The sequence below is a fragment of the Rhinopithecus bieti genome, unplaced genomic scaffold (assembly GCF_001698545.2).
Source record: "Rhinopithecus bieti isolate Rb0 unplaced genomic scaffold, ASM169854v2 scaffold_83003, whole genome shotgun sequence".
NCBI classification, from domain to species: domain Eukaryota; kingdom Metazoa; phylum Chordata; class Mammalia; order Primates; family Cercopithecidae; genus Rhinopithecus; species Rhinopithecus bieti.
In genome coordinates this window covers 160,730-175,433 of record NW_016830379.1, presented here as the reverse complement: position 1 = coordinate 175,433, position 14,704 = coordinate 160,730, and the positions used below count along the sequence as shown (strand labels likewise).

The window sequence follows — 14,704 nt, the reverse complement described above, 5'->3', positions numbered from 1 at the left end:
AAAAAAAAAAAAAAAAAAAAAAAGGAAAAGAAAAGTCATCAAGACAGAGGTTCCTTGGACTTTCCCTATTTCTATGCTGAAATTGGAGGGAAAGGACAGCTTCCCCACCTGCCTGTATGGCTCACATTAAATTCTAAGCCCAGGGACTCAGAGCAGACGCTGACACAAAGCTCCAAGACCAAAGCTGAACCATTGCTTTCCCTTTGGTTTATGGTTTCTTCATGCAGAACCACAATCAGAGGCTTAACCCGGGCACAGAGCCTTTTTTAAAAGGCCACACAGCCTGGGCTTTTCCTGAAGAGAGGCTGTCAGGAATGCACTCAGCATCTCAGTGACAGACGCTGTGAAGGCTGAGTAATCCTGAGAGGTTGGGGGGGCGGTGAAAGGGGCAGCTGGCTGGGGGCATGGAAAGGCCTGGCTTGTGCCCGCTGCAGGGAGCCCAACAGGCAGAAATGCCTCAGTCCTAAACAGGGAGGGAGCTTGGACTCTGCAGGAGATGAGGGTCTTCTCAAAAACACAACGTGGCCGGCTGCCCCTGGGCCTCTGAGCCCACAAATGCCTTGAACTTGGGGGCAGGAGCTTGAAGCAGAGTACCTCAGACCCACAACAGCAAGGTCAACACCTCAGGTATCCGTCATTCCCCACTCCCCTGATAGGGTCCTGCTTCCCTCCAATCCTTTTCCAGGCTGGCTGTTCTCCTTACCTTTCTAAATATTACTCCAGAGAATTCATCAGAATGCATCAGCCTCTCCCAGCATGGCTGCCTCCCTGAAAGGCCCACAATGGCCGCAACTTAGTGCATTCATCAGCCTCTGTGACCCTCTGCGTACCAGGCACTTAGGAACTTTGGCTGAGTAAATGACTCCAGGGTCCTCCAGGGCCTGTCACGTCTACAGAGCCAGGACCTGGGGAAGCCCCCACTAGTTTGCAACAGCCCAGAAGAGGTAGATAGAGAAGCCTCCTTTATGTGAGGAGAGGAAGATGAACGCTGAGGGAGCTGGGGCCCTGAGGCAAGCCACTGAGTCTTTCTAGGCCACCACCATGTTTACTGAGCATCACGGATGTGCCAGGCCTGCGTTAGACACTTGACATCATTAGCCTCATTTAATCCTTACTATTAACACTTTGGTAGGCACTAGTTCTCCACTTTACAGAAGGGAAACTAAAGCACAGAGAGGTTAAGTAACCTGGCTGATGGTCATGCAGGTAGTATGACAGCAGAGCCAGGATTCGAACCCAGATCTGCCTGAACCCAGAGCCCAGGCTCTCAACCATTACCCTGTATAGGGTCTCATACACATTTACTCATGCAACAAATGGGAGGTGTAGGGGCACTCTCAAGGTCTCTTCTGGATAACTTTTTTTTTTTTCTTTCTGAGACAAGTCTCATTCTGTTGCCCAGGCTGAAGTACAGTGGTAGAATCATGGCTCACTGCAGCCTCGATGTCCCAGGCTCAAGCAATCCTCCTACCTCAGCCTCTCAAGTAGCTAGGACTACAGTCTTCTTGGGAACTTTTGCTCTCTGCCTCTCTAGGATGAGCTGGTAAAGGACCAGTCTAGGGTCTAGCCCCTGCCCCTTGCCCCAGGTTTTCTTGGGCAGGTTGTCAAAGTTGGAAGGGGTAAAACAGCGCAAGGTTCTGGGATTCCACTCCAGGGAATCCACCCCCACCCCTGCCTGCACCTGCTATGACCAGCAGATACCTCTGGGAGATCAAGATAACAATGGGGGAAGAGGAAGAAGGAGGGGCTGGAGCCAGGAGCTTTGGTCCAAGACCTGCATTGTTTCTTGGGTTTAAGGGTGAGGGAACCAGAGAGTTCAGAGAGGGATCTGAAACTTGTGTCAAAGAGCCTTTCACATGGCTCCCTTCAGCCAGCACTCAGCATTGTGTCCTTGACAGCCAGGTGCAGGCCAGCCCCTACCCATCTGTGTGTGATGGGAAGGGGCACAGCCTGCCTTTCCAGGAGAGGAACACTGGGCACAAGAGGATTTACAGGCCCACAGGGATTTCCTTCTTTAAAAAACAAAAACAAAAACAGAGTCCGGGTGTGGTGGCTCAGGCCTGTAATCCCAGCACTTTGGGAGGCCGAGGCAGGCAGATCCCTGAGGTTGGGAGTTCAATACCAGCCTGACCAACATGGAGAAACCCTGTCTTAGCCTGGAGTGGTGGCTCACGCCTGTAATCCCAGCACCTTGGGAGGCCAAGGCAGGCGGATCACCTGGGATTGGGAGTTCGAGACCACCCTGACCAACATGGAGACACCCGGTCTCTACTAAAAATACAAAATTAGCTGGGTGTGGTGGCGCATGCCTGTAATCCCAGCTACTCGGGAGGCTGAGGCAGGAGAATTGCTTGAACCCGGGAGGTGGAGGTTGCAGTGAGCCAGAGATCGCACCACTGCACTCCAGCCTGGGCAACAAGAGCAAAACTCCGTCTCAAAACAAAAAAACAGAAAAAAAAAGAAAGAAAAAGAAAAAAAGAGCAAGAAAGAAACCCTGTTTCTACTAAAAATACAAAATTAGCCAGGCGTGGTGGTGCATGCCTGTAATCCTAGCTACTAGGGAGGCTGAGGCAGGAGAATTGCTTGAACCCAGGAGGTGGAGGTTGTGGTGAGCCAAGATCATGCCATTGCACTCCAGCCTGGGCAACAAGAGCAAAACTCCATCTAAAAAAAAAAAAAAAAAAGGGATGGGGCCTTGAACTCCTGGGCTCAAGCGATCCTCCTGCCTCATCCTCCCAAAGTGCTAGGATTACAGGTGTGAGCCATTATGCCTGGCCCGCACAGGAAATTCATTGCACATGGTTTCCCCAACCAGGGAGGGCAGGACTCCAGCGGATGCCATGTAGCCCCAGGACAAGCTGCTTTCCCTCTTTCATTCCCTGCTACCCTCTGTGGACATCCAGCCCTCCTCTCCTGCCCAGATGCAGACGTGCTTCTGTCTTCCCTGCCCCAAACATTTGGTTTGGGGCTAGATGTCTGAGAGGACCAGCACAGACCCAATGAGGGAAGCAGCTCTGGCTTAAGAAGAAAGTGAGCTGGTGGCTGAAGACAGGGAAGCCAGGCCAGCCCTCCAGCTCACTGTTGCGAGGCTTCCTACTGAGGCGGGGTGTGAGGAGAAAAGGGGATGTGAGGAGTATGCCCCCACTGGGGATCATCAGGGATGATGGGACCCCGCTGGGGTCCGGTCTCTGCCAGTTACTGACTCAGCCACACAGCCTTCTGGAGCCTTAGTTTCCTCATCCATAAACTGGGATAACAGCAAGCCCTCACTCAGGACTGAAAGGATAAACGAAGTTAGAGTAAGGCACTGTGCGAACTCTAGAGCTAAATGCTGTGCTTGTTTTAATTAATTATCCAAGGGGAGAGGACCACTAACTGACAACATCATGGGGCTCACTCCAGGAGGCCAGCAACAGCTCAGGAGCCCTCCCACTATCATCACGTGGATGAAGCCCAAGAAGACGAGGGAAAGGTGCCTGACAACTATCATGAGCAGGTTTCAGAAAGTCAAAACAGCCCCTATACCTTCTCCCCAATCCACAACAAAATTTGTTTTCCAGCTCACAAACTCCCTGACTAGGTATTCTGTGAAAAACAAAAGCAAGTAAGACTGTTTCACTTGAGACAAAAATCACCCCTGGTATTCACCCCCACCACCCTCAAGAAGTACCAGGTGAGGACACTATTTGCCTCTGCCTCTTAAGAAGCATATGTATGAGCCGGGGGAGGTGGCTCAAGCCTGTAATCTCAGCACTTTGGGAGGCCGAGCCTGGTGGATCACTAGAGCCCAGGAGTTCAAGACCAACCTGAGCAACATGGCAAAATCCTGTTCTACAAAAAAAAATTAGCCAGGTGCACCTGTAGTCCCAGTTTGGCAGGCTGAAGTGGGAGAATCACCTGAGCCCAGGAGTTCGAGGCTGTAGTGAGCTGTGATTGCACCACTGCACTCCAGCCTGGGTGACAGAGTGAGACCTTGTCTCAAAAAAAAAAAAAAAAAAAAAAAAAAAAGGGCGTGTGCATGTACTAACATGTGAACACATGCACACATACACACAAATGAAGACCAGAGTGACCAGGGCAACAGTATTTTTAATCTTCTCCTGAAGGTCAGGTCCAGATACCACTTTTGTCAACAACACAGCTTTGTGTCCCAGCAAAGGAACTCCTCACACATCTGCCTGGCATTTGGCACAAGGTAACCTCTGAGGCAATCAGATTTTAACAAGCCCATTCACGTAGAAAGTTGCTTTCTTTTTTGGTTCATCCCCAGAAATACTTCCTTCCCCACCACCTCCCATCCCCCACAGCAAAGGACTTAGCCTTAGCCTGGCTATCACTATAAAATGGCCCCTCTGAGGGGCCTCCTTCCTCTCAGCTATTGGAGGAAGGAGAGTATTTGGAGCATTTCCGGCCCTGCTTGGCCGGCTGCCTGAACCCTGCAGCCAAGACACATTTGACTGGGACTCCCCCATGGACAGAAGTCCTCCCAGGTCCTCTGCAAGGGGCATCTGTGCCTTGGCTATGGACATACCCTAAAGTGCCAGGTGGACGGAAGAGCTCCTGGGACCAGCAGGTGAGTCGGCAGGAAACTTTAAAAGAGGGTGGGATGCCTAGACAGCCCCCAAAAGACTGCAAACAATGGGGAGGGTGTACTGCTTTCACACCCGGCCACTGACACTGTTCTCTACCGCTAACAAGTAAGGCAGGGCCAGACCCAGCTTAGCACCGGCTCCCAAAGTTCCAAAAAGTAACTGTGAATCTAACCGCATGGACATTTTTTGAAAAAAGCAGTTTTACACTTTGGGAGGCAAAGGCAGTGGGGATCACTTGAGATCAGGAGTTCGAGAAACCCCATCTCTACTAAAAATGCAACAACTAGCCGGGTGTGGTAGCAAGCTGCTGTAATCCCGGCTACTCTAGAGGCTGACGCACAAGAATCACTTGAACCCAAGAGGTGGAGGTTGCAGTGAGCTGAGATCAAACCATTGCACTCCAGCCTGGGAGACAGAGTGAAACTGTCTCAAAAAAAAAATAAAATTAAATTAAAAAGAAATTAAAAAGCAGTTTTAGCCATGCTGTTTGGTTCATACCAGCATGTTGTACGCTGGTGCAGGGAGGGCACCAGCAACTGGGGCACTCCTACCTAAGCCAGTGTCTCCATTAGTTCCCTTTCCCTGGGCAGGAGAGCTCCCTACATGGCTGTCTCTTCTTTCAGACCTGAGTCCTTAATGCCACCTGTGGGGCGAGGGTCACAGGTCACACACTTTCTTGTCTCTGCCCCTTCAGCAGTCTGTTCTCTGACCTCAGCTAGAGAGGTCAGAAGACTCAGTTTTGGGAGCAGGGGACTTCTGGCAACTTCTAAAGGATGCTGATTTCAGAATCAGCCTCTAAAGGAGTTATTCCCAAAACACCCTCCTGGGCAGCTCTAACATACTTTAAAAACATGTTGGGTTGGGGTGGGCCTCCAGAAGTAGTAGGTCCTGGATCAGAGACAGAGGAGGCATTTCCTCATAGACAAGTCAGCTGCAGGCTCAGCCCTGCAAGCCCCACTCCAGAGGGCTCTTGGGGGATGTCAGGAAGTGATACAGAAGCCCACAGGGGAGCAGGGACAAGCCTGAGATGCCATCCAAGAAAACTCAAAGGGCTGGATCCTGCCCCTGCCTCAGCAGAAGACCCTGCCCTATGTAGCACCAGCCAGAGCAAAGATTGTAAGGGACTGGAAACCACACTTGCCCACCTGGAGTTCAACCCCTCCTTCCCCTTAAGGAGGTGTAGAACAAGCCTCTGTGGGAGGGGCTACACACAGACACCCTCTCAGTGAGTATTTCAAGTTCCTGCCTTGGTGCTGTGCCCTTGACTCCTGGAATGCTTGGATACAGATGAAGCCTAGGAAGAATCCAGTGCTTCTTTCCCTTCCAGGTATGTAGGCCTGCTTTAGGTTGATACAAACGTGAGCTGGAGAAAGTAGTGAGGACACAGGACAAAGCAAGGGTATCTGTTCTGACCAGGGAACAATACACAAGGCACCCAGACTTGAGTTCGAATCTAGGCTCTGCCATGTGTAAGGTATGCAGCCATAGGCCTCAGTTTCTTCATCTGCAAAATGGGAAGACTACCTATTTCTCAGTGTCAGAATTACGGGGAGCTCAGTGAGAGTCCTGGTCCTAACAAAAGCTTGGTAAGCGTCAACTGCTACTCATTAAGCACAGAGCACTTTCATACTCCTACCTCAGTCCCTGTTTCAAAATGTTCACATTAAAGGGACCATAGAGATTTCTTCTAACTCATTTCAGAGGTAGTAACAGCGCCAAACCGGAAATGATGTTTTCCGGGACTCCATGAAAACCAATCACTTGCACACACACATACACACTCATTGAGGCTGGCCAACCAGTTCCTCCTTCATGTGGCTGGCCTCTGCAGGACTGGAAGGAGTCTGCCAGGGAGGCACCCATCTCCAGGGACATTCGCCTTCTCCCCCCACACCCCTCAGCTTCACCTAGGACCAGCCAAGTCTTATAGTGAGTTCACTTGAGAAAGCACTGATCTAGACATCAGGAAACCCAGTTCTTGCTCCAGTTCAGCTTCTCAACAGTTCTGTGGCCTTGCTAGGGCACAATTCTCTGGGGTTCAGTTTCCTCATAAGTCAATCTGGAAATGTTTCCCCTGCATGGTCCCTTAAAAGGTGGCTTTACCTGAAGCATGCACCTGAAGCATGAACTCAAAGGCACTCAAAAAAGTGAAATGCCAGACAATGCAAATGTCTGGCTGACACTAGCCATGTACCCTTGGGCAAAGTCCTTCCCCACTCTCTGTGAAAGTTTTCCTTATCTGCCGGGTGGGTGAGGTGGCTCACGCCTGTAATCCCCGCACTTTGGGAGGCCAAGGCGGGCAGATCACGAGGTCAGGAGATCGAGACCATCCTGGCTAACACAGTGAAACCCCATCTCTACTAAAAATAAAAAAAATTAGCCAAACGTGGTGGCGGGCGCCTGTAGTCCCAGCTACTCCGGAGGTTGAGGCAGGAGAATGGCATGAACCCGGGAGGTGGAGTTTGCAGTGAGCCGATTGCACCACTGCACCCTAACCTGGGCGACAGAGCGAGACTCCTTGTCAAAAAAAGAGAAAGTTTTCTTTATTTGTTAAGTGAGGTTAATTCCTCTTATTGGAAAGGAAAAGTTGTCAGGAGAACTAAGTGAGATACTAGATATAAAATGCTAGGAATAATACCTTGCCTATGGCAAGTACTCTATAAATACTGGCTATAACCTTTACTGGGTAAACAAGGATGGATCATTCCTCTGTCCATTTACTCTGAAAACTTTAGGACTCCTCTTGAAGAGCCACAGATCTTTAACAAACAGTAAAACTGGACCACCAAGAGGAATTTTCCTGCTCGGGGCAAAACAGGCAGCTGGGGCCACTGCTGTGCCTACCTGGCTCTTCTCCAGGGGCACCTGTCAGAGCCACAAGGAGCATTTGGAACACATGCATGCCTGACCCACCTGCCCGTGAGCTGATTCAGTAGATCCCAGGTGGGGGGTCTGTATTTTTAGCAAGTGTCACAGGAGACTCTGATGTGTGTCCCTGGCTGAGAGCCAACAACTAAAGGTTGCCAGGGTCTCTGACTAACCCAGGGCTAGAAGGCAATTCAGCCAAAGTCCCCTTGGCCCCTCTCCCCACCATACCTGACTGGCTCAGTGTTTCTGTAAGCCTTGGAGAACTCATGCCCAGGATCCGGTTTTCTTCTCTAGGGATAGTTCTATGTGATGTGAGACAGAAAACCTGGGTCTGCTGTCTCTACCTGCAGGCCCCTGTTCCTGTGAAAGAGGGGTCCTAGCTCTATTCTGCTGTGGGAACAGAAGAGCTGGGATCTACTATCCAGGAAGCCTTCCACAGGCAATTTGAGCCTTTCCATGAGTCTGCTTGGCTCTCACTGGGACTGGGGCCATACTTCTTCCCTGGAAAAAGTGCAAATTCAACAGGATGGAAAAAGCTATGGCAAGAAATAAAAGAAGGTACAGAAGAAAAACAGAGTAAGAGCAAAGTCTGATTTGGGGGGATGGAGGTTGGGGAAGGACTAGAGCACCTAGGAGGGAAATGGAAAGGTCAGATCCACTCAGAGATCAGGTTCAAGGCTAACTCCTAGAATAGCTAACATAAAACAGGGCATACACACTTTTGCCTAGAGGGAGGCTGTGGCACTCACTGGAGTACCCTGTGATAACAGATCCTGGTGCAGGCATACTCAGACCTGAAGGGCTGGGCATTTTGCCAAACAAAGAAACTCCATTCTATTTGGTCTCCGGTCCAGAGATGCTTCCAGTTTTAAGAAGTCAACTTATCCACTTTAATTTCTAGTAGTTTCTTCGTAAGATTTGCATGTTAATGTGCTCATCTGCATCCCAGTTCAGAACTACTCCTCCATTTCAGAAGAGGGAGGGAAATATGTCAGGGCCACACCCAATCCCACGTCCCCAAGACAAGCAAGTTAATTCCATGCTTCCCAGAGCTGGCTAGACTAAGACAAGATGAAAAGCAGATCAGTGCTGCTTTTGTACTTTCTCAATGTTGAACCCCAAAACCACAGCAGCAAACAAATAGCTTAATAACATCTATTTCTTTTCAAACCCCATTTTCTTTTTCCCCTTTTACTAAAATTACCTAAAAGAAACCTCAATTTCTCTGAATTCATTAACTCTCAAAGCAAACAGTGAGAGAATGTAGCATACAGTTGTCTTGAATATTCGTTATATCCATATTTGAGAACCTCTAAGGAGGTTTAGAATTTAGAGACTCAGAGGGGGCACATGCCTGGCCTTCTCCCACCCCCAGATGCCCAGGCACCAGACACAATGGCAAAAGTCCCAAAGCCCAGGCAGATAAAATCACATCCCAAGTCACATGACACAAAGAAGGGGTCTGTGCAGCAAGGCTCTTTGTAAGCCTCAGAGGTTGATCCTTCCAGAAGGCCCAAGCCCCCACAGTCAGTGTCCCCTCTGACCCCTGGCCACCTGTCTTGAAAACTAAAACCCACAAGACTACGTGCTGTTTACACTGTGTCCTTGGGGGAATGGAGGAAGGCAAACAGAGTAGTCTCACTATGTAAAAAAGGAGGACATTCATATTTGTCAAGCACCTACTAGGTATAATAGAAGGGTAGATATCATTATTACTATTTTATAGATAAGTTACTAAAGTGATTTATCAAGTGATTTATCAAGTCTCACTGTGAATAGGAAAAGAAGGGATTTGAACCCAGGTCTGAAGCAATTTTGCTTCAGAAACAATGCTTTGAAGTAACAATGAAAACTTTAACCCCGACCCTGGTCCCACTACACCCAATCTAAGAACCAAACTGACCATGATGGGAATAAAAGACAATACCCCAAATTACCCAAAAACTAGCAGGAAAAAAAAAATGGAGGAGGAAGAGGAAGGGAAGCTATGTATTGATATGTACACACATACACACACAATCTCATATATATTTACATATTGCTTTTCTCTCCCATACTTATTTATAAACACTTTAATTCTCCACAGGTTGGGAGCATCAATTCACGTTGGCTAGAAATGTGACTTCTTTAGTATTTACCATTTTAACAAAATCCATGATAAGTGATTTGGAAGGTCCCACGGAGAGGATGAAATGACACCTTTGTGTTACCCAGTTTCTTTAAGACCTCTATGGTTGAGAAGAGAGGACAAAGAAACACCCCCACCTCTGCCATCCTCTGAGGGATTTTTCACAGCAATTCCAGTGCTGCTCAGTGGAAAGTTCTGCAAGCCAACTGCAAACCCCCAGCCCTAGAGGTTAGACATTTACAAACTTTGTTGCTGATTTATCAGCACTCCTCTGCGATTTTGGGGGCAGGAGCAAACACAAGCTTAAGTCACCACACAGGCTCCAACTCTTACCCCAAGATGGGGGAAAAACTCCAAAGGAGATGCAGGAGGGAGCCTCAGCAGTCACTGTGAGAGCACAAAGAGGCCAAGACCCAGGGTAGGCAAAGGAAGGTGACAGGCACCAGCAGGGCAGGAAGAGGAGTCAGCTATAAACATGGAGTCTTCCCGCCCCCCACATAGCAAGCTATGGAAGGAAGCTTCCAGCAAGATTCATGTCTAAGCTTTTCAAGTTAGTCTTGGCTACATCTACAATGAAGGGTGCCTGAACAACTTCTTGAGGGAATAAGGCAGAATTTCCCCCTTAAGTGGGTAACAAAAGAGCTAGCCACCCTGAAAACTTGCCACATCCCAATTTTCAGAGATGGTCAGTCTCTCAGAAGAATCCTTGCGATTAGCTATCAGAACCTGTCCAGTTCCGCATGTGAGAAGGTAATCCAAGGCATCATTGAGAAGAAGGGGCATCAGGATTCATGGACAACAAAAAAATCTCTGATTCCTCCAAAAGGCGTGTGGGTCAGAGAGCTCCCGAAGAGGCTGCCTCCACCAGTTCTCATTTCATGTTGGGAGGTTACAGGGTGGGTCTTGTTTTCTTGGCTTTTCCCCATCTAATCCAAAAGCCAAGGTCACAACCTCTAAGCAATGGGGTGACAATCTCATATAGAGCTGCAGTAAACAGCCATTCTTGCCAAGCTGATATTAACATTTCTTTTTTCTTTTTGATGTTACACACAATCCTGTCCTTGCTGTACCAGAAAGCCATTTCACCCATCTGTCTGGGAAGATGATCCAATTTTGGTGCTTTTATCATCAATGCTTTCAGCAACTTTGTTCTACTTCCCCTACTGTAATTACTTTTGAATCATCAACACACCCAGACAGCCTTAAACCTCAGAGAACAGAATGCGAAAAAAGAAAAAAAAATCTGCAATGGCAAGTAACTTCACTAAATAGCCACCCAAGCTAGGAGCAATTTGTTTCTTTCCAGAAATTTACTTATTAATAATAAGTACCTCACACTCCTTCTTCCCCTTTTTCCAAAGGCAAGGCAAGGCATGGAGATGGGATGTTATGGACAGGAGGGAGTGGGGACAAGGAGGAACTCCAAAAGGAGCTAATTAAAACGTGCTTCTCCAGTCCCCCAGCTTTTGTTTTTTGTTTTGTTTTGAAGATGTAGGTTGTTTGTAAATGATGTGGGACTCAGAAAGTTGGTTTAGTGGTTGATGGGTGCCTAAGCAGCCCAGGAAGAAAGTATGCCTTCTCTGGAATGCAATCAAATTACATGGGGAGGGGCTGGGGAGAGGCCCAGCGCGGTGGCTCAGGCCTGCAATCCCAGCACTTTGGGAGGCTGAAGCGGGCTGATCACCTCAGGAGTGGAGACCAGCCCGGGCAATTGGCGAAACCCGTCTGTACTAAAAATACAAAAAAATTAGCCACGCGTGATGGCGCGCGCCTGTAATCCCAGCTACTCGGGAGGCTGAGGCAGGAGAACTGCTTGAATCTGGGAGGCGGAGGCTGCAGTGAGCTGAGATCACGCCACTGCACTCTAGCTTGGGCAACAGAGTGAGACTCCGTCTTAATTAAAAAATAAAAATAAAAAATTACACGGGGAGGGAGAGACCCAGTGGCTGCTGGCTTAAACCACACACACAAAAAAAGAGAAACATTAACTCCAAGAAAATCCAACACCAGCAACTTAACACTGCCAAGCCAGTTGCTTTGCTTTCTGCTGTTATCTATTCTGTGGCCTGCCATTCACCCTGGTGGATGAAACTTCCAGCTCTGATTTCTACGACGCCCCGGCGCAGTCCACCTATCCCTTACTGCTCGCGTGGTCTCACGATGCCCAAGGCACACTCCAGCGCACAGGGCTCCTCCCCCTACTCATCACCACTGCCCCCTCTTGAATCTCCCCACATCTGGATTTCTTCCCCTCTGGCTAGCTCTTAGGGTCTTTTCCTGGGATGAGTTTGGGAAGGGAGTGGGAAGAGTCAGGAGTGAGCTATGAACACACACAGCCTCCCTCCCTTTTTCAGCCGTCAGCACAGTTGAGCAGCCAGCAGAGGCGGTGAAGTTGCCGCCTGGGTCACAGTCTGGTTAGTGATGCAGCCGGGAGAGCAGAAATCATGGCAACACCGAGGTCAGGGAGGCCGGAGCCTTCTGGGGGGTTGGGATCTGTGTAGGCCAGGCTCATTCCTCCTCAGGGCAGGCTTATTTAAAGTCCGGCCAGTGATGCAAGAGGAACACACTGCCCCCCTCCCCCCACCCCTAACCCCTCCCAGCTCCTCTCCTTCCACTGGGAAATTTGGGAGAGGCTGACACCACCAACTCAGCGTCTTTGCTCCTAGGGAAGTTGGGAGAGCTCCTTGGAACGTGAACCCCAGGAATTAGTGACCTGCTGACTAATGTTGCCAAACGGGTAGACGTGGGGCACACAAGGCCCCGAAGCTGGCCGCCCACCAGGCTCTAGGCCTCAGTGTGTTCAACTGCAGCACCGGCCCCTCGCGCTCTCTGGAGGAGGGGCGGGAGCGCTCCGGATTCCGCCCCAGGAGCCAGCTCCCGCCCCAGCCTCCGGGGCCAGGTGGCCCGGGTCCGGGGGCTCTCCAGAGAAATGCCACACTAGTCCTTACACCCCGCGGAAATTCTGCCGCTATTTTGGACACATTCCTCAAGGCCAGAAGAACGTGGCGGAGGGGGAAAGAGTTTCGAGTCCCCCACTGTGACCAAACTAAGAGGTTCCACCCTCGCTCCCCAGCTTTCTCCCGCCCCGGGAGAGGCCTCGGCCGCAGCCTCATCCCGGCGAGGGCCTGCGGGCCCCCTCGCGCCTCCACCAGACACTCTGGAAGGCGGGGGCCGCCAGCCCCTGCCCACAGAGAACTCGCACTTTTTCGCTGCGCGATTCAGAACCACGCCGGGTCTGATGCCATCCGGCGAATTATGTAACCAGGGACACCGCTCCCGAGCTAAACAAACGCGGCTCTGTGTGTGCAGCGGCGGCCCCGGGGGAGCGCACCGGGCAGGGAGGGGCTCTGGCCGGGCCTCGGAGTCGGGCTTGTTTGCTCAGCGAAACTGGCCAGAGGCAGCCGGGAGGGAGCCCGGCGCCGCCAATGTCCCGGGGCCCGCGCTGAGCTGGGGACCCGCCACGTCTGGTCTGCCACGGCCCGGGCCCCTCCCCCACCGCGACCGCCCCCGCCTCCCAGAGGTGAACTTGCTCCCAAGTCCCGCCGGACGCCGTCACCGCCAGCTAGCTGCCGGAGCGACCTCGGGCTTGGGGGGCCTGGAACTACTGGACTCCAGTCCCGGCTGCGTTCCATCTGGGGGTCCCTCCGTCACCTTCCTAACCCCTCCCCGCGATCCCAGGGCAGCCGCGCGCGGCTGTGAGGGAAAGTGACGAACCTACCCCCCAACTCTGGAGGGGACGGACGCGGAGTGGCCCAGTGCTTCGAGAGCGACCCCTCCGTCTCTCAATCCCGAGGGGAGGGGTTGCGGGAAAGGGTGACAGCTGCGCCGAAGACGCCCCTTCCCCTCGGGCGCCGCGATCCCGGGTCCCGTGCAGCCCCCACGGAGGTCTGAGTGCCAGCCGGGATGCGGGGGCGGATGGACCCGAGGGGTCCAGTCGGGATCACTGGCTCTGAGCCCAGGAGGTCAAGGGCCGAGACCTGGGGTTCGGGGCTATGCTAGCCCCCTCCTCGCCCGGGGGCGACGCAAAGTTTTGGGAAGTTGCTGCCCCTACCTTGCTTGGTGAGCACCAGGGCGTCTTCCCTCCGCGCCTGGGTGATGATGGAGCCGTGTTCCATCTAACAATCCCGCGGGCCCGGGCTGGCTGGGCGGGAGGACGGGCGGGCGCGCGGGCTGGGCTGGGCTGGGGGGCCTGGGCGGGGGCCCGCTCCAGCTCCCGAGATTCCGACTTCCACAGCTGTTCACATCCCCCCTCTCGTTTCCTCCCCGGGCCGGGAAGGTAGGCGGCCTGTACAGAGGGCGGGCGGCCCGGGCAACGGCTCCCCGGGTGCCCCGGCCCCGATCCCCGGCGGCAGCTCCGGGCTCCTCAGTTTGGGTCCAACATGGAGAATCCGGAGCGAAAACAAGAGGAGGAAATGGGACACGGGGCGGTTTCCAGGCTCCCCCCTCCCCTCCGTACTCCAGATAAACAACCCGCGGCTGCAGCGCCCACCCCCGCGCGCCTCCCGGATCTCGACTCGGCCTCTTCACGGCCCACTGGAGCTTCCCGCTCCGAGGATGCGTCCTAGGCCCCGGGACCCTCCACCAGTGAGCGACCAGGGCTTCGGACAGTCCCGAGCTTTGCTATTTTGTTACGGAAAAAGCGAATCCTCAAGGGGGGTGGGGTGGCGGGCGGGCGGGCTGGCGGGGGAGACTTGAAACCGCTCCGGTGCTCCGATTGGCTCTCTTGGAGAAAAGGGGCGTGGCCCCTCCTTACTATGCGGTGAGAGGACCTAACAACATTCCAGGCGCCACGGCCACGCCCCGGGCCACTCCCCATCGCCAGACTGCGGCCTCCCAGTCTCCTCGGCCACACCCCCTTCCCAACTATTTAAAAGGCCACTCCAAAGCTCACGTTTCTGCTCTCAGTGCTGGGGTGTTGTTGTTTCGGTGGCTGCACTCCGGAAGGCGGAATGGTTCCGCCCTTCAGGGGTGACCAGGACAAGCCGCTGAGTCTAACCGGACTCCGGCAGGGGATGGGGCGGATCGGAAGTTACCTTACCCCTTGCTTAGCCCTCGAAACAAGGACATACCAAGTCACATAAAAGTACAACCGTCGAGGCCGGGCGCGGTGGCTCAC

At 52.2% G+C, this 14,704-nt stretch overlaps 1 protein-coding gene across 2 annotated transcripts in view; it reads right to left on the bottom strand.

Moving 5' to 3' along the window:
- The window catches only part of CTDSP2 (CTD small phosphatase 2), a 26,993-nt gene extending 12,765 nt beyond the window's left edge, over positions 1-14,228 (bottom strand). For both annotated transcript variants that reach the window (XM_017865460.1, XM_017865461.1), the window contains exon 1: positions 13,640-14,228. In XM_017865460.1, the coding sequence (XP_017720949.1) occupies positions 13,640-13,703 (64 nt within the window). In that variant the 5' untranslated portion in view covers positions 13,704-14,228. The remainder of the gene's footprint in view (positions 1-13,639) is intronic.
- Between the last annotated feature and the right edge of the window lie 476 nt (positions 14,229-14,704).